The sequence below is a fragment of the Budorcas taxicolor genome, chromosome 6 (assembly GCF_023091745.1).
Source record: "Budorcas taxicolor isolate Tak-1 chromosome 6, Takin1.1, whole genome shotgun sequence".
Taxonomy (NCBI): domain Eukaryota; kingdom Metazoa; phylum Chordata; class Mammalia; order Artiodactyla; family Bovidae; genus Budorcas; species Budorcas taxicolor.
In genome coordinates, this window is record NC_068915.1 from 117382634 (window position 1) to 117406510 (window position 23877).

Below are 23877 nucleotides of genomic sequence, written 5' to 3' on the forward strand. Positions count from 1 at the left end.
CCCACTCAGTCTTGATGCTATCAACCCAGAGACAGAATCAGATTCCCACCCTCCACTTCTGACAACACCCAACCCAGGGCCAGGTTGCTGCCTGTGCCTCTGACTGACTGACTGTCAACCAGAGGCACCCAAGAGCCTACCCTCTGGTCACTCCCTCAAGTGGAAAGAATGGCTAGCAGAGTTCAGGGGACACTGCATTCACTCACTAGTTTAGTGAGTTACTATTAACAAAATTGAAGGATATGAATTAAGAAGAAGATGCACATACCTGCAGGGCAAAGTCCTGAACAAAGGCCTTCTTTTTTTGTGGAGCTGGGGGCCCAGCACGCTGGCACGTAGAGCCCTCCTGGTTCCCTGACTTGGGAATTCTCCAAAAGGGTAAGAAAGCACTCCTTTTTTTCTTTTTTTTTCAAATGGGAGGATTCAGTATACAGTCATGACTGACCAAGTCACTCACCAGGAGTCGGGGGGCGGGCCTGAAAGCCCCAGCTCTTCATTATACAGTCCTGACTAAGTCCCTGGCCAATAGTGATGACTCACCAGGAGTTGGGGGGCAGGCCTGAAAGCCCCAGCTCTTCCTTATACAGTCCTGACTGACTAAGTCACTGGCCAATAGTGATTGACTCACCAGGAATCGGGGGCGGGCCTGAAAGGTCCCAGCTCTTCATTATATAGTCCTGACTGACTAAGTCACTGGCCAATAGTGATTGACTCACCAGGAATCGGGGGCGGGCCTGGAAGCCTCAGCTCTCCAATAGCCTGGCTGCGTCTCCGAGCGTCGAGCCTCCACTCTGGTTGCTGTTCAGTCGCTCAGTCACGTCTGACTCTGTGACCTCACGGACTGCAGCACGCCAGGCTTCCCTGTCCTTTACTATCTCCTGGAGTTTGCTCAAACTCAAGTCCATTGAGTCGGTGATGCCAACCAAGCTCCTCATCCTCTGTTGCCCCTTCTCCTCCTGTCTTCAATTTTTCCCAGCATCAGGGTCTTTTCCAATGAGTCAGCAATTCAAGTCAGGTGGCCAAAGTATTGGAGCTTCAGCATCAGTCCTTCCAATGAATATTCAGCACTGAGTCCTTTATTTTTCTTTAAAATGGTATACTAACATGCAATAGGGGCTTCCCTGGTGGTTCAGATGGTAAACAATCTGCCTGCAATGTGGGGAGACCCAGGTTCGATCCCTGGGTTGGGAAGAGCCCCTGGAGAAGGGAATGGCAACCCACTCCAGTGTTCTTGCCTGGAGAATCCCATGGAGGGAGGAGCCTGGTGGGCTAGAGTACTTGGTGTTGCAAATGATTTATATCTTTATTTTTAATTGAATATATTTATTTTAAATGTCTTAGTTTTAATTTTAAATGCCATAAATGCTGACAGATATAGCCCACATAAACCCAAGCTTCTGGGACCCCTGGTGGTTCCTGGATCATAAAGGCCCTGAGCTCTGCAAGGCGGCCCTGGCAGCACGTGAGCCTCGTCCCACAGAATCCCTGGACACTAACAAACCTGGAAACTTTGTATACTTCAATTTAAACACATATATTCAGGTAACTTATCCAGAGGAAATTAAAAGCTCAGAAGTTCCCGGAGTGATTGACAACAGGGAAATATGATGCATATCCAAACCACGTCTTTTAAACTACTTACTACTCAATCTAAATTCAAGTACAGTAATCAAAGAAATTGAAGCTATTCATCAACCTTATAGAATTCACATCTTTTTTTAAAAGAATAATCTTGCATTTAAACAGATATCCGTCATGACACAAACCCATGAAGTAAACAAAAGGGTTTAAAAATTTATAATTTTCCCAGTGTCTTAACAGCTCCGTCTAAGCCTTCGTGTTGGTTTGGTCCACGGCTGTGAAGAATATGCAGACAGCAGCTGTGGCGAGCAGATGTGTTCCCTCGTAGAGAAGTTTTGGAGAAAACACACTCCATATAAATAAGTGGTAACGCAGGGATGTGACCATAAGGATATACACAGAAGCTGGGGCAGAACAGACGAGCGCGTAGCAGAAGCACGCACGCCTCAGCGCCGAGCCGCTGCCAACAGAAAGGGAGACGCGCGTTAGCGCACGGCGCTCTGGCCGCGCAGGCCGTGAGCGCGCACGCAGCCGCCCGAGCCCGAGCCCGGGGGCGGTGCTCACGCCCAGCCTCGTGTCCCACTTGGGACCCAGTCCCTCAGGCAGGGGTTCTGGGAGAGCTGGGCCTGAAGCAGCACCTCCTCCCCTCCTGGGGCCTCGGCTCCAACACCCAGTGCAGGAAACTCCTGGGGATGGGCCTGGTGGACGGGCCTCGGCTCCGCTGCCCTCCTGGGGTGCCAGAGCATCTGTGCTCAGAGGAAGCCTGCCGACCCCACAGCCCTCTCGACCAGACAAGGAGGTAGGGAAACTCAGGACACTGCCTTGCTTGGGTTTCAATGTCATGTGAGTGGGGCACGTGACCCGTTTGGAAGACTCTGACTGGGTTCCTTCCATAGTGACAGCCCCAGTGAGGAGGCAGTTCCTGTAACCTCAGCATAAGGTAATTTGCAATCGAGGGGATGAACGGAGGCCCTGCAACCAGGCTGTCCGTCCCCACTGCTGAGCTCCAGAGCAGATGCCAGCTCCTCAGAAGAGGGGCACAGTCTACCCAGGGCCGAGGTTTTGAGCCACTGGAGATGCCTTTTCAGAGCTTGCTTGGCCCAGTGGTTGAGAACATAGACTTCCAATGTAGGGGACATGGCTCAGATCCCTGGTTGGGGAACTAAAATCCTTCCTGCTGCAGGGCAGGAAGACCCCACGCCTCAGCTGGAGAGCCTGCCTGCAGGAAACCACAGAGCCCACGTGCCACAGTCAGTGAGAGGCCCGCAGGCTGCAATGAAGAGCTCATGCACCTCAGCTAAGGCCAGACACAGCCGGAAATAAAAGAAAAATAAAAAATTTAGAAAAATCATCTCCCTCGTAAAAAAAAAAAAAAAAAGTGTTAGCTGCTCAGTTGTGTCCAATTCTTTGCGACCCTATGGACAGCAGCCCCCCAGGATCCTCTGTCCATGTGATTCTCCAGGCAAGAATACTGGAGTGGGCTGCCATTCCCTTCTCCAGGGGATCTTCCCGACCCAGGGATCAAAAAAGAAAAGAAATTTTCTTTTTCTACCACTTTAGTCTGGTTATAGTTTTGATTTTACTGGAAAAACAGAAACAATGAGCGAAGCGACTGAAAATGAAGGAGGAAAACCTTTTCTAAAGTAAAAGAGGAACACTTCTCAATTAGGGAAAACATCAGACAACACTCCCCAACTGACTAAAATGCTCTCAACTCACCTAAAAACCATGCTAACATCTTTTTTCTCCCCAATACAAGTGTAACAGATGTCAAGTGCCAGCAAAGTCAAGCTGTGATCTCAGCACCAGGGAAGCTGCTCTCCACAGAAGACTGGGCTCTACGGCCCGGCCTTCACCTGTCCTGTCCACCTGCTCGGCTGGCCTGCAGTCACAGACGTGGTGCGCACCGAGCCAGTCCCACAGCAGGCAGCCCTCCAGGGCAGGGAGCACACACCTCACCTGCTCACGGCCCAGATGTGTGAAGGGACCTGCCAGCTTCCTTTCCCAACCAAACCCACAGCGCAGAATGTGAGGTGGTGGGAACTCTGTGGAGTAAACGGGAAGGGGAAGGATGGACGGATGGACGTGCTGGGCAGGACAGCATGGTGGGCTGCCCCGGCAGTCTGATAGGAAGGAGCCTTTGGGGCTGGTGACCGCCGGCTTCCGTGGGGGCAGGACCGGCTGACAGAGTCACAAGCCCACTGGCCCACAAGCCCCTTGGGACCGTCCAGGCCCCCCCTCTCCAGCAGGGATCCTGGAGGTGAGAACTAGCTCCTGTGAGAGTGAGAGCCTCCTGCTCTCTGGCCCCCAGTGGACACCCACTCCCTGGGCCCCAACCAGGTCTCCAGCAGCTAGATGGGACGAGAAGGGGCTTTCCATCCTGTCCAGCTGGAGACCCAACTTGGTATGATCTAGAAGCAGCCACCAGGGAGGTCTGAGCTGTCCCTTCACAGACCAGCCCCACACCCCACACGCCACGCACTGTGGACTGTTCATTCTTATTTAAGGAAAAGAAAACTGATGAAAAAGACCTCTGAGTCATTGGGAGCAGGAGTTAACCCACCATCAGATTAAAGATGAGGAGCCTCACCTGCTGGCTTCTGAGGTCAGGAAGTTCACCAGGTGGCTGGCCCACAGCACAGGCCCCGAGTATGTCGCAAATGCTGTCAGGAACATGGCTGGGATCTCCATGTAGGCATCCAGGCCCACGAAGCCTGCTGAGATGTCCACAGTGGCGATGCTGTTGGAGTTTCCCTGGATGAGGGCAGAAGCAGTGCTGATGCGGCTGGTCCTGTACCATGGCCACGAGAGACCACGAGAGCTGGTCGCGGGGACTTGGCCCCAGGAGCCCGGCTGCCCGTTCACTCCCGGCTCCGGGGCTGACCCCGGATGACGGCCCTCCACCTGCTCGCCTCGCTCCCAGGCTTGGGGAGCAAGTGGAGTGTTTTTTACCTTTAGGAAACTATACAATGAAAGTCTGCTGATGGAAGTGAAAAGCCCCAAACTTCTGTCAACTTCAGGCAGACATGCCAACCTCTCTCCTCCCTCCTCCGGGACCCTGTCTGAGGGGCTAAGGGCGGTGGTGCCACATGGCTTACGGGAGCAGCAGGACACGGCTGTCAGGGAGTACAGGCAGTGTCAGGCCCAGGATCCTAGCCGCTAAGAGGACAGCTCGTCCCACCAGGCAGTGGGGAGTCTGAACCCAAGTGCGGGTCTCCCGAGGTGTGGCCCCCACCTTTCAGTCTTCACTGATGCTGGCGGCCTTTTCTCAGACACTCGTGCTGTTTGCAGGCCTGAGAGCACAAGTGTCTGTCCCAGCACAGTGCAGGCCCTTCCCAGGAACTTTTCACCCATGGCCCAAGGACACGGGTCCAAGCTGGGTGAAGCCCACCGCCTCCTCCCCTGGCTGTGTGCCATTCTGGGCCATCGCTGGGTGGTGGCGCCGACCCAAGCATCTCAGGCCACGCCCACTCCCCGTGTGCTCGCTGTCCACCGCTGGCCCATCCCTGACAACCTCCTTCGTGCAGCCTCCCCACGGCCCTCTCTTCTCACGTCCGTCTGGGCTTTCCCCGACTGTATGATTCCCTCCCTAGAGACCTCGGAGCTGCTGAGAGGAGGAGAAGGAAGAACAAGAACCTCAAACGCCACAGCGAGGGGAGGCAGGCTGACGACAGAAGAGTGGCTCTGACCCCAGGCGGTCGCTGGAGGTGCTGCCAAAGCCGACTCCGCAGTCAGGGAGGGCTGGCCTAAGGTGTGGCCCGCACGCTCTGGGGCTTCCCTGTGTTCGGCCAGCAGGTCCTCAACGGTGCGACGCTGTGTGTGTGGGTTGGGTGTGAAGGGGTGGTCAAGAGGCAAAGAGAGACTGAGGGGCCCATGGGGGGCTGTGGATGCCAACTGGGCCCCATGCTCCTGACCCTGTACCATGAGGAGTCGGTGAGCTGAGGGCTGGGGAAAGGGTCAGTGAGTCTCCTGCCAGGAAACCCAAGAGTGAGAAAAGGACGTCCCAAGGGAAGGGCTGTGGGAGGGGAGACGAGAGAGGCCCCGGGGGCCCACTGTGCTCCTAAGGCCACACCGCTGCCCACTTGCCTGACGTGTCGTAGGGCCCACCGTGGGAGGGCTGGCCAGTGCTGGTCTTGCCCTTTGGGGCCTGGAGTGTGTCGGACGATGCCTGCTGCAGGTGCCCCGTGGCCGTCAGACGCATGTGCGCTGGCTGCCTATGGGCAGTGCCTGAGATGTGCCAACTTCAGACTGCCACGGAAGCTCCGTGTCCTGCTGTGGGATGAGGCCACGTGGCAGAGAAGCAAACTGAACGTGAGACTGTCTCCTTGCTTGGGGGCGTGGCCTGCAGTCAGTCTTCCTGACACTGAGGCCTCAGCGTTGGGCAGAGCTGCTCAGTTTGCAGGGAGTCTATGGGCACCGTCCTGATCAGGCGGCAGGTCTGCTGTGCCACCAGGGGCAAGCGGGAGACTCTGGTGAGCTGCACTCCGGGTACGGGGAACAGGTCAAGGGCAGGGCTGAAGGCTGAGGTGGAACTCGGTCCCTCCAGGGCCAGGAGCTGGATGCTCTGTGCACCTGTCCAGTGCTGTCCTGAGTACACAGCTGCACCCTGAGGTCTACCCTGGAGGTGGCTGGGTCTGCCTCGATGGGCTCTTCAACACTGAAGAGGAGATGCAACAAGCACGGGTCCCAAGAGAGTAACAGCCAAGCAGGAGCCCCAGCAGCACCCAGAGCTGAGAGCCAGGGAGCAGGGAGAGCAGTCACCAGCTAAGCTGGCAGAGCCAAGCCCTCCACTCCCCTGACCGCCCGGGGGAGGCAGACCCGCACAGCAGCTGCGCGCTGCCACCCAGCACGCCTGTCTTAGATAACTAACTGCACTCTATCTTATAAATATGCGCATGACTTGAGCATAATTCACCTTGCCATGCCAACAGTCCTTTCACTAAACTTCCCGGCTTATGGTAAGATTTTCTTAAAGAAAAACTAAAAGATAAACAACATAAAAATTAATAGTCTCCTACCCACGATAATGATAAACCCTACCTGAAAATAGAAGAATGCTTGACCAAACCAGTAATGCATCACAGTGACCGCGGCTGCGCCGTGCCTCAGGGGCCTCCAGATGAACTGAGTCATGACCGTCTGGACCACGAGGCTCAGCACCAAGACGGGCAGGTTGTGGGGTCTGAGCAGCAGTGCTGCCAGGAGGACTAGGCCGCTGTGTATCTCCCAGAGGCCCACAGTCCTGGCCGTGAAGTCTGCAGCGATGATTTGAGATTTAAGCAAGTCTTTGGTGCCCGTGAACAGAATGCCAAGGACAAAGACATAAACAAAACGCGCCTCAGTAATGCCCCTGAAGGAAGCAAAACAAGTCAGGTTCATTAGCACCAGCTACGAAAAAATCTAATACGTATTTTCCCACAAAAACCATGTGTCTCCTGAGCTGACAATGCAAGCTTCGGGACCCACTCACTGCGGGGGGCTCTGTGGAAGTAGGGGTGTCTGCCCATGCACATCAGACCCCCAGGACCCCCAGAGGCCGGCAGGCCTGTCCTTTATGTGTGCACTTCTCTGACAGAGCCGGCTGACGGGGAATCGTGCTCATGAGGCCAAGGGTCACCTGGGTGAAAGATCAGAGCCATCACGTGTGGCCAAAAGATCGGTCCACCTGCTTTGCATAGATAATCTGAAAAACTGCTGCAGCAGGATAAGGTCAAAGAGGGAGAAATCCGCAAAGGCCCAAGTAATCAGAGACATTTCAGGAAGAAAGGGGCTGGGACTCATATCAAGGAGGACACTGGGCAGGCTGACAGTGAACAGGAAAGAGAGCAGCACTGATGTCTTTAAGGGTCCCCCTCTTGCCCTGACCACCCAGCTGTGCTGGACGTCCAGAACCACTGAAACACCGATGGACAGCAGCACCTGCGGGCACTGAAAGGAGAGAACAGCTTTTAGGGAGATCTAGAATCGGGGCAGCTTTAGAATCACGGCAGACACAGAATCAGGAGGGAGTCTAGAATCAGGATGGATCTGGAACCAGGATAAACGGGGTGGGGAGTGGAAGCATTTCACAGGAAGAATGGGAACCAGGCAGTGCAGGCTGATGAAAGGGTGCACTGGTCTATGTTTTGGACACCAATAAGGTACATACTGTTGTCTCCATGAAAGGTGAGGAAGTGATCCATATCTTGACGTGAGTGATGCTGAAATATGGTGCATCCGAGAGGAAAGAGGAATTTACTCATGTATCACCCTTTGATTTGTAAATAAGTTCATTTGTATTATTTTTTAGATCCTACATATAAGCAACATACACTTTGAGATGTAAACAAACAGCCCTGAGTTGGATGCCCTCACGTGTGACATTCAGTCTTGACATCTGCACAGAACTCTGAGGTAAACAGCCTTTAAGGTGTCTCCCCACCACGCCCACCCCACCTGACCTTCCTTCCGCAGGTTAAGGCCTGCCACTTGGCTGTCACCTCAGCCAGGCCCTCAGCATCATCTTGATTCCCCCACACCGGGTGACAGGCCCTGTTCCCAGGAGTGCCCCCTGTGCCTCTCGGCCACCCAGACAATCTGGCCACAGCTCTCAGAACTCACCCTGACATGCTTTCAGAGAGGGCAACACTTGCTTTTCTTTCTTTGACTAGCAAAGCAACACCAAACATTTAGAGAAAACCTATCCTTCCCAAACTATTCCAAAAAATTGCAGAGGAAGGAATGATTCCAAACTCACATTATGAGGCCAGCATAACCCTGATATCAAAACCAGACAAAGATACTGCACACAAAAAATTATAAGCCAACATCACTGATGAACACAGATAATAAATCATCAACAAAATAGTAGCAAACCAAATTCAACCAACATTAAAAGGATCATACATCGTGATGAGGTGGGATTTATCCCAGGGACGCAAAGATGGTTCAATACCCCAAAATCAATCAAAGTTATACACCAAGCTAACAAACTGAAGAATAAAAACCACATGTCCTCCTCAACAGATGGTGGAAAAAGCTTCTGGCAAAATCCAACATCCATTCATGATTTAAAACCTTCTCCAGAAAGCGGGTATAGAGGGAGCACACCTCAGCACGATAAAGGCCAGGTGTGCTGAGCCCACAGCCAGCCTCATACTCAGTGGTGAAAAGATCCAGACTGGGAACGCAACAAGGATGGCCACTCGCCACTTCCATTCAGCCTGGAATTGAGAGTCCTGGCCGCAGCAGTCAGGTAAGAAAGAGAGCTGAAACGGCGCCAAACTGGAAAGGAAGAAAAGCAGCCGTCGCTGTGTGCAGATGCCACGAGGGGATACACAGAAAATCCAAAACACCACTAGAGCTCATCAATGAATTCAGTACAGCTGAAAAGTACAGTTAATGTGCAGAAATATTCCACATTCCTATAGCTATCAACAAACTGTCATAAATAAAAAGTAAGAAAACAATCCCACTGACAACCACATCAAAGTAATAAAACACTTAGAAATGAATCTAAGAAGGAGATAAAAGAACTGTACTCAGAAAACTGTAAGACACTCATGAAAGGGACTGAAGACAGCACAAGCTGACGTAAAGGCACGTTTAGGCACACCACGTTCCCGGATTGGAGAGGTTAACACTGTCGGAGCGATCGTCTACCCAAGGCAATCTGCATATTCATGCAATCCTTCTCAAAATACAAACGGCATTTTTCACAGAACCGGAACAGGTTATTCTAAGATTTTAAAACTTGTAAGGAAACACAAAAGGTTCCAACCACCAAAACAATGTTAAGAAAGAACAAAGCTGGAGGTATCACAAGCCTTAACTTTAAACCATACTACATAGCTACACTAATCAAAACAGTATGGCACAGGCACACACACACACATCACACACACACACATCGAGACTGGCGGAATGGACTGTGGAGCCAAGGTGAGCCCACACTTGTGTGGGGAGTCAGCTGACGACACAGGAGGCAACAATATACAGTGGAGGAAAGACAGTCTGTTCAATAAGTGGTGTCGGGAAAACCAGAAAGCCACACACAAATGAAGCGAACTGGACAGCTCTGTCACACCACACACACAGACACACACATACACACACAGACACACACCGACACCCAAAACAGACTAGAGACCTGGAACCATAGACCTCAGGACTCATCCATACACACACACACAAATTCAAAACGGACTAGAGACCTGGAACCATACACACCCACACACACCCACACCCCCACCCCCACCCCCACCCACACACCTAAAACAGACTAGAGACCTGGAACCATAGACCTCAGGATTCATCCACACACACACACACACACACACACACACACAAATCAAAACGGACTAGAGACCTGGAACCATACACACCCACACACACCCACACCCACACACCTAAAACGGACTAGAGACCTGGAACCATAGACCTCAGGACTTATCCACACACAGAAATTCAAAACGGACCAGAGACCTGGAACCATACACACCCACACACACCCACACCCACACACCTAAAATGGACTAGAGACCTGGAACCATAGACCTCAGGACTTATCCACACACAGAAATTCAAAATGGACCAGAGACCTGGAACCATATACACCCACACCCTCCGCTCCCCCCCCCCCCCCCCAGACACAAAACAGACTAGAGACCTGGAACCACAGACCTCAGGACTCATCCACACACACACACACAAATTCAAAAGGGACTGGAGACCTGAAGCCATAGACCTCAGGACTCATCCACACACAAATCCAAAACGGATTTGAGACCTGGAACCACAGACCTCAGAGACTCATCCACAACTGCTGGCCAATCACCTTGTTTTTTACTATGTGCAACCGTAAGTAATGCTTCAGAGAACACACCCATATCCCAGTCTCTTGCTTCATGTCTGGTTGTATCTTGAGATGAATTCTGCAAGAGCACACCCAAGTCAGAGGGTTGGACAAAATCAAGATTCTTAACACATTTTATAAACAGCCTTCCAAAATAGGGTCTGCTCGCCCCAACCCTGTGACTGTTAAAAACAGAGAAAGCCCTGTGACGTGCAGAAAGTGGTATTGACGATTTGCAGGAGCCAGCTGCGGGAGCTCATGGAAATCATGGGAAAGCTTTCTGCCATGCTTCACCCCCAACTGCTAGGAGTATCCACTCATTATTATCCTCATTACTAGTTACTTCTTAGTGGAGCAAAATGAAATCCTTTAAGTTCTTTATTTTTAAACAATCCCTTAATAAAAAAACAAAACAAAACCTAAGTGACCTTACTTGCAAGTTATTTGTCTCTCTCCTACCAAAAAAAGAGGCTAACAGAACTGGCTCACTGAGGTGTTCACAGTAACTTGTCACAATTCACAAAACCCCAACTCCAATGTTCTCAAGACTGCATGGCATTTTTAGTACGTAAAACATTACAAAAGGTCTGAAAACAAGTGCTTGTGTCTGCTAGTACACTTACTTTGAAATGTCTTTGTTGTCTTGTTGCCATGGGAACAGCACATTTCCAATGGCTGCCCGGTAGCAATAGATGCCCAGCAGGCCAAACGCCATGGCCACTTTTGATGTGAGGGAGCACCTCTTCTGAACCAACACAAAAATCATGGTGAGAGAAACTGCGGCCAGAACAGAGAGTTCAGCCTTATGATCAGAGCTGGAATGAAATGCAAGATGCCAGAAATTACTACAAGGACAACTAGTGATGTCACAGATCTACACATGCGGCTTTCTAAGAATGGAACAAACGAAAGGGCTGTGAACCCGAACTCCCATTGCTCCGTCACAGCTGGTCCCCACCATCAGCTCTGCACGGGTCAGGGCAACACTGCCTGCTGGCTCTCCTTCCTGGGGCTGCCTCGCTTTCCCCAACCACAGGTGAGGAGGTTCTGGGCAAAGGAGACATGTCCTGGCACCATCCTCTTCCATTCACTTGTCAGTGCAGAGGGCATCACTCGGGAGAGTCTGCCCCCCTGCAGGTGCCCCAGCAGAGAGGCTGGCACACGGCCGTCACAGCTGTCTCTCTGCCTGGCCTTCGCCCGTGCCCCCTGCTGCCTCGGTGAGCTGTCCTGGGTGGCAGGGCTTTCCCGTTTTGGTCACTGCAGCTCATGGTCACGAAGCCCAAACACTCAGCACCTGTGAAGTGCGTGAGTCAAGATACACACACACCACACGGAGAAACTACTAGGGAAGACGCAGGGGAAAGGAGGCCGGTGTCAGGTGGGCCCCGGGGATGGCGGCAGGGTCTCACTGGGGCCCCCACTGCTGCTCTGCAAGCTTCGCTGTATGCAGCCCCCGGGTCACCGTCACAGATGGAAGGCAGAGCACAGAGGCGGCAACTCGGGGTGTCTCTGGGTGCCTCCTGAAGGCTCTGTCTTGGAGCAGGAACCACTGAAACTGCAGCCTCCTCACAAGTGGGACCGGGAGAGTCATGCCCCGATGGGAAGGTGCAGGGGGCCAGCGTGCTGAGGGAGGGTCCCGACTGAGGCGTGGGCACAGCCTGGAGAGGGGACGCGGTGGTGGGGGTGCCCTTGCAAGCACGCCTGTTAGTGCGTCTGGGGGTGGAAACCACCAAGCCCGCCTGCAGTGTCCCGGGAGAATCAGAAGGTCACTGCGCTGCTCCGGCGCTCTCGCCCTCACACGCTCGGGCTCTGCCTGGCACGCCTCAGCTCCCCTCTGCTTCCGCACCCCAAACGGGGACAGGCCAGCACACTCTCTTTAAGGCTGCTGTGACAATGGAATGAGTGGGCACACAGCAGGCACCTGAAAATTGCTACCTGGGGTTACTGCGGTTGCCAGAGACTTGCTGTTATCACTGGGGAGAAATTTACCGTAAGAATGGTTTGCCCAGAGGAATGAATAACCTACAGCCTCTGGCGTCCAGTTCCAGAAGGACTTATCCGAAAGGGCTGTGCCCCAGGATGCTCTGGTGCTCGCCAAGCCCTCACCAGGTGTAAAACTGCACTTTGTGATTTGACGCTCCCGAACCACCAGTGGGAGTGTGCCTTTCCCCGCCTTTCCTCTGGGCCTCCCTCCCTTAGCGGTGTGTCTACTACAGTTGCGAGTCTTGCGTTCTGCCAACGGTTCTAAAGAAGCTCTCCCCAGTTATACGACAGTGACTTTTGTTGGCCTCCCTTGGAAATATTTTTTCATCTTGCTGTGCTCTTACTTGTTTCTCAGACTTTGTTGGCGGTGAAATGTACGACAGAGCCAAACCCTGGCCTTCTCTATCCTAGCTTTCTCTCTGCACTGCAGTCCTCTGCACTTGCCATACTTTCCCTGGGCTACCGGCCACCGGTGAGAGGCCTCAGGAGCAGCTGAAGCCACGCCTCCAGGCTCCAGCCAACGCAGCTGCCCCTCTGGGGATGGGGGTGGGGTGGGGGAGGCAGGGGGACAGAGAGGGGCGGGGGCACCATGGGGGACAGGGCAGCGAGTGATGAACTACATCCTGCTGCAACGATCATTATAAAACTCACTGGTTTTCAAACAGGAACACTTACAGTGATTCGGCAATGAAAAACCAAACTACCAGGCTAGCCTCAAATATATTCGCCTTTCAACTCAATTCACGGGTTAGCCTCTTTCTTCAGATTTCAAATACTATTTCTATCCTGAGTAGGAGAAACAGGCCTTTGGAGAGTCTGGCCCAAGGCCACAGGTCACGCCCTCACCTGGTGAGCCAGTGCCCCAGGTCGGGCCGGTGGGCCCACTGCACACCGGTCTGGTTCAGGGATCGCAGAAGCCGGCAGCAGGCCAGAACCAGCCAGGGGCTCGCCAGCACCATCCACCGCTCAGGGCCTCTGAAGGCTTCCAGGGAGGAGGGCTCCTTGGGCGCATGGCTGAGCTCCCACCCCTCAGGGCCAGCCCGCTTGCCCTGCAGGGCCACTTCGACCCCGTCAAACTCCTCTCCCGTGTGTGGGCAACGCTGCGGGGCACAGTCGTCTCCCAGAAAGCAGTGTCTGTAGATTTGGTGGCACAGAGCTAAACACAGTGTGTTGACGAGGAAGTACCAGGTCTGGTGCTCCTCTTCAATGAAGCTGCTTGCACCCAGACTCAACACATGGCCCACGGTTCCCAGGAAGCTGAGAAGATCTAACTCTGACCACCTTGAGGTGGACTGAGGTGGAGTCTGTGAAAAGGAAAATGCATTTTGTAAGGAGGAGTCTGAACAGTTCACCTTCTTGCTGCACGAGCGCACAGTGCTCACTCACAGAAGATAACTCGCTGCTCCTCACGCCCCGCATCCACTTCACCCCGTCCCCCCGGGGGAGCCAGAGGATGTGGGGATGGCAAGGCGACCCTGCCTTGGACGGCAAGCCTGCAGCTGAGGCACAAGGAGGCTGAGGACGCCTGGACCCCCTTCTCGGCCGTGCCAGAGCTCTCAGCCCGTCCTTCACACCCCGTCCTTGCCTCTCACAGCCACGGCCCACCACTCGAGACCAAAGAACCCCAAGGGCATACTCCACCAAACCAGACATCTAGCTTCTCCGTGAACTTGCCGGAAATCCAGTTTCCATTACAGTGGTAGGGCATCACAGTACTAGCCCTTAGATACACTAAGATAAAGCATTTTAAGTTAAGATGAGGACCAGTGGCTCTCATCTAACACTAGTTGGTATTCATTCTATTGCCTGTGGGCACCTAGTACATGATGGTGATGTGGTGACCCAGTCAAGCCCCGGAGGATCCACTCCTCTGGGGAGCCCCACGCTTGAGCAGGCATGAAAATGTGTGGGAAATGACAACATACGTGTTCCCTCAGCCACCGGCACGTGAGGAGGGGTGGGTGTCCACGGCCCCTTGACCAGGAGCTGCCCTCTGGGGCCTGAAGTCACTGCCCTGGGTCCCTCAGGCCCTGGGCACTGTGAACGAACCAGGACTGCCTGTGTCTCTCTCACCAGCCCGCCACCACAACCAGCTGATGAAAGAAGGTGTCAGAGGCCAAAGGCTGCAAGGAAGTCTAGAACAGGAAACTGCGTTTTCCGAGGCAGAATGAGGGTGAGGGCTGAGTTTCCTCTCGATCTCCGTCAGCCAGCTGCTTGCTCCTCTGTGCAGCCACTCTAGAGAGGCCCCTGGCCACAGTTCCAGGGACCCCGTCTTCCCGACTGAGAAAGAAGGCATGAGGCCGGACAACACAGGTGAGTGTGTGAAGCTGGGATGGCCAGGGGCCTGGGGGGCTCGCCGCTGGGAGTGTGTCCCGTCAGCTCCCACGGAGCGTGGGCCCCTTCCTCAGCTCCCACCAGCACCGTGCCTGCTACACACTAGGGGTCTCACCCACATCTCACCAGTGGAGCAAAAAGAGCAGCCCACCTGGAAAGCCAGTCCTACCTGAGTCAGACACTGCCCACCGGCAAAAATCCTGGTGAGAGCAGACATGCCGGCACAGAGCAGCGCGGCGGTCAGCGCCATCACTCCGCCCGCAGCCAGCCACGGCAGCCCGCACAGGTAGCACGAGCTGTCGGCGGCGGTGCACACGACGACGTGGAGCGCCGCGAGAGCCAGGAGCAGCAGGCCGAAGAGCAGAGAGGACACGGGCGACAGCAGGGGGACGTCCAGCTCAGCCTTGCTGCTCAGCGCCTGCGGGACGCCGAGCAGGAGCAGGGCGAGGGCCTGGAACGGGAACAGCGTGTGTCCACGACTGTGCCAACAGGGCGCGCTCCTGTCCCCTTCCAGAAACACCGAATCTCCACGTCCTTTAACTACAAAGCGCTGGCGGAGCTGTCCGCCCGGCGACGCAGCGACCCTGCCTGGGGACCCGTACCTCCAGGACCAGGACGGTCCCCACCGCCATGGAGTAGACGTCGTACTGGGCCGCTCGTCTGGTCAGCGACAGCCTCAGCATCCTCAGTGCGTCCAAGTACTGCCTGCGAACCTTGGCCCCCAGGTTGAAAAGGGCTTCTTCTGAGTTATTTTCCTCCAAGTGCAACCTGACCCAGTTCCTGTGCAGTCTTTCCGACACTTTAAACTGCTCAAATCCAGGCTCTAGGGAGAAAGGGCCACACACACAAATCACCGACACGCACATACGTGCAACCTGTGAGTCCAGTTACCGATGGCACGTGGCAGAGCCTGACACTTGTCAAGACGAACTCCCGGGAAGGGTGGCCGCCCCCCAGGAAACCCCGACCGCGGTGACACCGGCCTGTGCCCGCCCCGTCCTTCCTCCCACTGCCCCACTCGCGTGGACGGAAGCCCCTCCTCCTCGGCCTCCTGCTTGCTGCCCCCTCCCTCTCCTCTCTCTCCACCCCCCTTCCCCACGGTGCGAGAGTGGGACAGCCGCGAAGCCAGAGCACTGAGCGGCCCTCAGTTCTACAGAAGCCCCAACCCTCAGGCTCTGTGTGATGACGGGGCAGGAAGTGCCCCAAGGCCAGTGGGCGCCCCCGCTTTCCGCTGTCAGCGGCCCCTTTCACTTGCTTCCCTTCTTCACAGGCCCCTTCTGGGAAGGGATGCAGTCTCTCAGCCCCTCCTGTCACAAGGCTGACGTGCCCCGCCTGCTAGATGACCCATGGCTGATGCAAAGCCAGGGCGGCGAGATGGCCCATCAGTGGGGCCCAGCCCTGGCTGCGGCGGGCTCCTCCCCCGGGACGGTGGTGGCAGGCTGCCCAAGGCCGGGGGCTGCCCGCTTCCTTTCACGGCTGAACCAGACTCAGTCGTGACTCGACTGGCCGGCAGAGCAAGAACTTCTTTTCTGAGGCTCCCTGGTACTTAACGTGCTTTTCCAACTTAAAGCAGAGCTGTTTCAAGGTGGTCTGGGCCATGCCTTTCAGGAGCCTTGGCCCAAACCACCAGCAGCGGGCCCACTCCAGCCTTCCCCGACCACAGGCTGGCACCCTTGCTGCACAGCCCGAGCGTGGGCTCAGATGTCCACAGCCCCACCACCTCCACTGGAGCCAGGGGACCTGCACCAAGCGCTGGGGGCAGGCATGACCCCAAGCCCACTCGGTCCTCCCCAGGACCAGTGGGACTGGGATGACTACATGCCCATTTCAGAGAGGCACCTCAGACACCAGCTCACGGGCTGGCAGTGAGAGCTGGGCAAGCTGTCTCCCTTACTTGTACCCTCGACCACCCCGAAGTCACAGACGTGGGTGTGTCTGTGTCGGTTCCCTACTGCCTGGAGTCACAGAGAAACGGGGGCCTATGCACGCACCCAGACGGAAACCGAACACTGACTACACGCTAGGCGTGTCGGGTTCAGGTCCTGCCAGTGTGGGCCTGTGGTCCAGCCGGGTCGTCACACGCGCGCAAAACCACACACAGTGAGAAATGCTGTGGAGGGAAAGCAGCGGGGCTAGCGAGAGGCCCTGGTGACACAGTGGGCACTGGCAGAAGAGGAGGCCAAGCGTGGGGGCCAGGGGCGGCCTGCCCGTGAAGCGGAAACGTGAAGGACGCCCGGGAGCCACCCCGGTGAGCGGGGAGAGCAGTGCCCACAGGGACGGCGCGCGTGAAGGTCCCGCGGCGAGCGAGGCCCCGCTGCGACCGTGTGACGGCCCAGTGGGCGCGCCGCTCCAGGCCTGGCTGGCCGTCACGGCAGGCCCGGAGACCCCTCTCACCGTCAGACACGTGCCCAGCTCCGTTTCAGGACACGCTGTCACTGACGGTGCAGACGGCGGGTGTCCTGGAGGCTGAGGCCTGGGGCGCCTCCTCACTCTGGGGACTGGCCTCCGCTCGTCTCGGGCTCATTACGGCCACATCCACTGCAGCGCTCAGTTCCGTATCCTGTTTTTGGTTCCCTCTTTATTACTTCTTGGTATACGAGAAGGGCCGCACGGTGCCAGCAGCGACCCATCTGCAAGTTCCTTGCTTCTGGCCCAGACTGAAATAGGCACGCAGCCCTGACAGAGGGCAGGCCTCAGCCCTGACAGAGCTCCCCACAGGGAGGCCTCACGATCTGAGTGCTCGTGCTCCCCACAGGGAGGCCTCACGATCTGAGTGCTCGTGCTCCCCAAGTCCTCTTGCCATTCAGGATGCCTGGTGCCCAACCACTCCCTGCTGGCAGGTGTGTCTTCCACGCCCAGCCTAAGGTCAGATTGTATCTCAGCACAAACTCATGGCACTCACTCTGCTTGGCAGTGCCCCACAACTTCAAGTAGGAAAACACGCCCACATCCCATTGAATGTTGCCTCAAACTGGGAAGTGACCTTCTCGGCATCCAAACAAGCCCAGCCCCAGCATTGAACACCAGCCTTGACACACCTGGATGGGCCAGAATGAACTCTCTAAAGCCATGACCCTCCTGTTCTGTGTCATCTCTCAGATCAGGTCAGTTGCTCAGTTGTGTCCGACTCTTTGCGACCCCATGGACTGTAGCACCAGGCCTCCCTGTCCATCACCAACTCCCAGAGCTTGTACAAACTCATGTCTATCCAGTCGGTGTCATCCCTACCAAGCTGTAAATACCTTGTTCTTCCTCCCAGCTCAAAAACAAGAACACCCCCTTCTTGGCCCCCATTCAGCTCAGACGACAGCCCGTATCCTGTTCCCGTTAGACCCGGCGCACCTGCTGCACCCATGCCAGCCAGGCATGTGACCCCCCCTGTCAACAAAGCTGCTGAGATCTCACCCGCCAGAGAAGTGGTCAGTTCTCAATTCCTCATTTTACTTTTGCCCATGCCCTGCGGCTTGCAAGATCTTAGTTCCCCGATAAGGGATCCGACCCGTGCCCCCGCAGTGAAGTGAGGGGTCCTAGCCACTGGAGTGCCGGGGAATTCTCCTCAGTTCCTGACTTTATTTTACCTTGAACCCTATTCAACATATCCACTCGCTCCCTCCTTCTTGAAGCTCCTTCTTTACTTGGCTTTGTCAACACCAGTCCCACCCTGGCCCTCCAGCACATACACAAGCGCCCTGCCTTACAAACTCGCTCTTGACACAGCCTCGCCCACCTCAGTGATGGTCACTGCTTCCTTACAGTGCTCAGCTGAAAACCAAAGTTGCTTTTTATGCCACTGGCTAGTCCTCTTTGCACTACCTTCAAAACAGACCCAGAAGCAACCCTCTGTCCTGGATTCCACTGCCTGGGCCTCGCCCTCCGCTTGCACTGAGCACCTCACCCTCCTACAGAGGAGGATCTCACACCATCCACCTCATCCTCCGTCAGTGCAGCTCAGAGCCCTCCTCACGGGCACCTGAGGTGGCCTCTGAAAACGCAAGGCGAAGACTGCAGGCTCTGCACGACACCCTGCAGGAGCTCTCCACTTACTCAGAAGGGAAGCAAGAGCCACTGGAACGCCTAGAAGGCCCTCAGCCCTCATCTCCTTCTGGCTCCCCTCGGTTCACAGTGCTCCAGCCACGCTGGCCCCCGGTCACTCCTTGACTGTGTGGGCACATCCTCAACACAGGTCCCTGCCTGGCCACGAGGCTCCCTCCCAGGCCACGTGCCCCACGGCCCTCACTCATCTGCATGCCCATCCTTCCCTGGTTCAGCCTTTCCCTATGGTGCCCATCACCACCCGGCACCCTTTCCTGGCCACCTTCCTCTCTCTCCGCCTCTGGATGAGAAGCTCCCTAAGGGCAGAGCCCTCCTCCTGCTGCGCTGCTGGTGCTCCCAACCACCCCTGGCTGAAGAGGACCACAGCGAGAAACTCAGCATTCACCAAATGAGTGAACTGATGACTTTTTCATACTGTTCATGGGGTTCTCAAGGCAAGAATACTGAAGTGGTTTGACATTCTGTTCTCCAGTGGACTATGTTTTGTCAGAACTCTCCACTATGACCCATCTGTTTTGGGTTGCCTACACAGTGTGGCTCATAGTTTTATTGAGTTAGACAAGGGTGTGGTCCATGTGATCAGTTTGGTTCAGTTCAGTCACTCAGTCGTGTCTGACTCTTTGCGACTCCATGGACTGCAGCACGCCAGGCCTCCCTGTCCATCACCAACTCTTGGAGCTTGCTCAAACTCATGTCCATTGAGTTGGTGATGCCATCCATCCATCTCATCCTCTGTCATCACCTTCTCCTCCTGCCTTCAGTCTTTCCCAGGATCACGGTGTTTTCCAATGAGTCAGTTCTTCGCATCAGGTGGCCGAAGTACTGGAGCTTCAGCTTCAGCATCAGTCCTTCCAATGAATATTCAGGACTGATTTCCTCTAGGATGGACTGGTTGGATCTCCTTGTAGTCCACGGGACTCTCACGAGTCTTCCCCAATAGCTTTGACTACACGGTCGTTTGTCATGGCAAAGTAATGTTGGGTTAGTTTTCTGTGATTGTGGTTCTCATTCGTCTGCCTTCTGATGGATAAATAATAAGAGGCTTACGGAAGCTTCCTGACAGCAGGCACTGACTTTGGGGGAAACTGGGTCTTAGTAACAGGCAAATTTGGCCTTGGAATGCAGAATGAAGCAGGGCAAAGACTAATAGAGTTTTGCCAAGAAAATGCACTGGTCATAGCAAACACCCTCTTCCAACAACACAAGAGAAGACTCTACACATGGACATCACCAGATGGTCAACACCAAAATCAGATTGATTATATTCTTTGCAGCCAAAGATGGAGAAGCTCTATACAGTCAACAAACACAAGACCAGGAGCTGACTGTGGCTCAGATCATGAACTCCTTATTACCAAATTTAGACTCAAATTGAAGAAAGCAGGGAAAACCGCTAGACCATTCAGGTATGACCTACATCAAATCCCTTATGATTATACAGTGGAAGTGAGAAATAGATTTAAGGGCCTAGATCTGATAGATAGAGTGCCTGATGAACTATGGAATGAGGTTTGTGACACTGTACAGGAGACAGGGATCAAGACCATCCCCAAGGAAAAGAAATGCAAAAAAGCAAAATGGCTGTCTGGGGAGGGCTTACAAATAGCTGTGAAAAGAAGAGAGGCAAAAAACAAAGGAGAAAAGGAAAGATATAAGCATCTGAATGCAGAGTTCCAAAGAGATAAGAAAGCCTTCTTCAGCGATCAATGCAAAGAAATAGAGGGGAAGAACAGAATAGAAAAGACTAGAGATCTCTTCAAGAAAATCAGAGATACCAAGGGAACATTTCATGCAAAGATGGGCTCAATAAAGGACAGAAACAGAAGCAGAAGATATTAAGAAAAGGTGGCAAGAATACATAGAAGAACTGCACAAAAAAAGATCTTCATGACCCAGATAATCATGATGGTGTGATCACTCATCTAGAGCCAGACACCCTGGAATGTGAAGTCAAGTGGGCCTTAGAAAGCATCACTAAAAACAAAGCTAGTGGAGGTGATGGCATTCCAGTTGAGCTATTTCAAATCCTGAAAGATGATGCTGTGAAAGTGCTGCACTCAATATGCCAGCACATTTGGAACACTCAGCAGTGGCCACAGGACTGGAAAAGGTCAGTTTTCCTTCCAATCCCAAAGAAAGGCAATGCCAAAGAATGCTCAAACTACCGCACAATTGCACTCATCTCACACGCTAGTAAAGTAATGCTCAAAATTCTCCAAGCCAGGCTTCAGCAGTACGTGAACTGTGAACTTCCTAATGTTCAAGCTGGTTTTAGAAAAGGCAGACGAACCAGAGATCAAATTGCCAACATCTGTTGGATCATGGAAAAAGCAAGAGCGTTCCAGAAAAACATCTATTTCTGCTTTATTGACTATGCCAAAGCCTTTGACTGTGTGGATCACAAGAAACTGTGGAAAGTTCTGAAAGAGATGGGAATACCAGACCACCTGACCTGCCTCTTGAGAAATCTGTATGCAGGTCAGGAAGCAACAGTTAGAACTGGACATGGAACAACAGACTGGTTCCAAATAGGAAAAGGAGTACGTCAAGGCTGTATATTGTCACCCTGCTTATTTAACTTCTATGCAGAGTACATCATGAGAAATGCTGGACTGGAAGAAACACAAGCTGGAATCAAGATTGCTGGGAGAAATATCAATAACCTCAGATATGCAGATGACACCACCCTTATGGCAGAAAGTGAAGAGGAGCTAAAAAGCCTCTTGATGAAAGTGAAAGTGGAGAGTGAAAAAGTTGGCTTAAAGCTGAACATTCAGAAAACGCAGATCATGGCATCCAGTCCCACCACTTCATGGGAAATAGATGGGGAAACAGTAAAAACAGTGTCAGACTTTATTTTTTTGGGCCCCAAAATCACTGCAGATGGTGACTGCAGCCATGAAATTAAAAGATGCTTACTCGTTGGAAGAAAAGTTATGACCAACCTAGATAGCATATTCAAAAGCAGAGACATTACTTTGCCGACCAAGGTCCGTCTCGTCAAGGCTATGGTTTTTCCTGTGGTCATGTATGGATGTGAGAGTTGGACTGTGAAGAAGGCTGAGTGCCGAAGAATTGATGCATTTGAACTGTGGTGTTGGAGAAGACTCTTGAGAGACCCTTGGACTGCAAGGAGATGCAACCAGTCCATCCTAAAGGAGATCAGCCCTGGGATTTCTTTCGAAGGAATGATGCTAAAGCTGAAGCTCCAGCACTTTGGCCACCTCATGCGAAGCGTTGACTCATTGGAAAAGACTCTGATGCTGGGAGGGACTGGGGGGAGGAGGAGAAGGGGACGACCCAGGATGAGATGGCTGGATGGCATCACTGACTTGATGGACCCAAGTCTGAGTGAACTTCGGGAGTCGGTGATGGACAGGGAGGCCTGGCATGCTGTGATTCATGGGGTCGCAAAGAGTTGGACAGGACTGAATGACTGAACTGCATTGGGTCTTGTTCTGATGGGTGGGGCTATGCTCAGTAAATCTTTAATCCAATCTTCTGTTGATGGGCAGGGCTGTGTTCCCTCCCTGTTGTTTGGCCTCAGGCCAAACCAGAGTAGGGGTAATGAACAGTGTCAGACGTTATTATTTTGGCTCCAAAATCACTGCAGATGGTGGCTGCAGCCATGAAATAAAAAAACACTTGCTCCTTGGAAGAAAAGTTATGACCAAGCTAGACAGTATTTTAAAAAACAGAGACGTTACTTTGCCAACAAAGGTCTGTCTAGTCAAGGCTATGGTTTTTCCAGTGGTCATGTATGGAGGTGAGAGTTGGACTCTAAAGAAAGCTGAGCACCGAAGAACTGATGCCTTTGAACTGTGGTGCTGTAGAAGACTCTTGAGAGTCCCTTGTACTGCAAGGAGATCCAACCAGTCCATCCTAAAGGAAATCAGTCTTGAATGTTTACTGGAAGGACTGGTGCTGAAACTCCAATACTTTGGCCACCAGATGAGCTGCCTCACTGGAAAAGACCGTGACACTGGGAAAGATTGAAGGCAAGAGGAGAAGGGGACAATAGAGGATGAGATGGTTGGATGGCACCACCGACTTGATGGACCTGAGTGTGAGTAAACTCTGGGAGTTGGTGATGGACAGGAAGGCGTGGCGTGCTGCAGTCCATGGGGTCGCAAAGAGTTGGACACGACTGAGCGACTGAACTGAACTGAACTGACTGAATGAAGATAATTAAGACCTCCTTCAAAAGGATTTCTGCACCACTGCTGTATTCAGTGCCCCGACCCTGCAGCAGACCAGGCCTCCGCCGGAGACTCCTGCACACTCGCACGTAGGGCTGGCTCAGTCTCTTGTGGGGACACTGTTCCTTTGTCCTGGCTCCTGGTACACACAAGGTTTTGTTTGTACCAAGAGTCAGTTTCCCCAGTCCTGTGCAAGTTCTGTAATTGAACTGCACTGGCCTCCAAGGTCAAATTCCCTGGGGGTTCTCAGTCCCTTTGCCAGATCCCCAGGTTGGGAAACCTGTTGTAGGTCCTAGAACTTTCTTACCAGTGCGAGCATTTCTTTGGTATAACTGTCTGCAGCTGTGGGTCGTCTGCTCGGGAGCTCTGTAGTGGGGCCGATGGCGCCCTCCTCCGACAGGGCTCAGGCCACATGCTGCACGGCCCACGCCTGCTGTGGGCAGAGCCCGTGCCCCTGCGGCCGGCCCCTGCGGCCCCACGCCTCCACAGGAGACGCGCCCACACTCAGAAGCAGGTCTGGCTCAGTCTCTGTGGGGTCTCTCGGTCCTGGTGCACCCAAGGTTTTGTTTGAGCCCTCCAAGCGCCTCTGGCAGATATGGGGTTTGATTCTAAATGTGATTTTGCCCCTTGCTCCTTGGAAGAAAATCTATGACCAACCTAGACAGCATATTAAAAAGCAGAGACATCACTTTGCCAACAAAGGTCCATCTAGTCAAAGCTGCTGGTTTTCCACTAGCCATGTATGAATGACAGAGTTGGACCATAAAGAAGGCTGAGCACTGAAGAATGGTGCTTCCGAACTGTGGTGCTGGAGAAGACTCTTGAGAGTCCCCTGGACTGCAAGCAGATCCAACCAGCAAATCTTAAAGGAAATCAGTCCTGAACATCCATTGG

The 23877-nt window shown here is 53.6% G+C and overlaps 1 protein-coding gene across 6 annotated transcripts in view; it reads right to left on the minus strand.

The window, feature by feature from the left end:
- Positions 1 to 1383: 1383 nt before the first annotated feature.
- The window catches only part of PIGG (phosphatidylinositol glycan anchor biosynthesis class G), a 41125-nt gene continuing 18631 nt past the window's right edge, over positions 1384 to 23877 (minus strand). Inside the window, exons 7-13 of one of the 6 annotated variants that reach the window (XM_052641607.1) lie at positions 15334 to 15554; positions 14901 to 15182; positions 13583 to 13701; positions 11038 to 11229; positions 6622 to 6931; positions 4172 to 4335; positions 1384 to 2041 (exon numbers count right to left, since the gene is read on the minus strand). In XM_052641607.1, coding sequence (XP_052497567.1) covers positions 1828 to 2041; positions 4172 to 4335; positions 6622 to 6931; positions 11038 to 11229; positions 13583 to 13701; positions 14901 to 15182; positions 15334 to 15554 — 1502 coding nt within the window. In that variant the 3' untranslated portion in view covers positions 1384 to 1827. Of the gene's footprint in view, positions 2042 to 4171; positions 4336 to 5217; positions 6239 to 6621; positions 6932 to 11037; positions 11230 to 13243; positions 13702 to 14900; positions 15183 to 15333; positions 15555 to 23877 lie in introns of those variants that run through there. The other 5 variants (XM_052641606.1, XM_052641605.1, XM_052641604.1 and 2 more) reach the window with 5 other exon arrangements.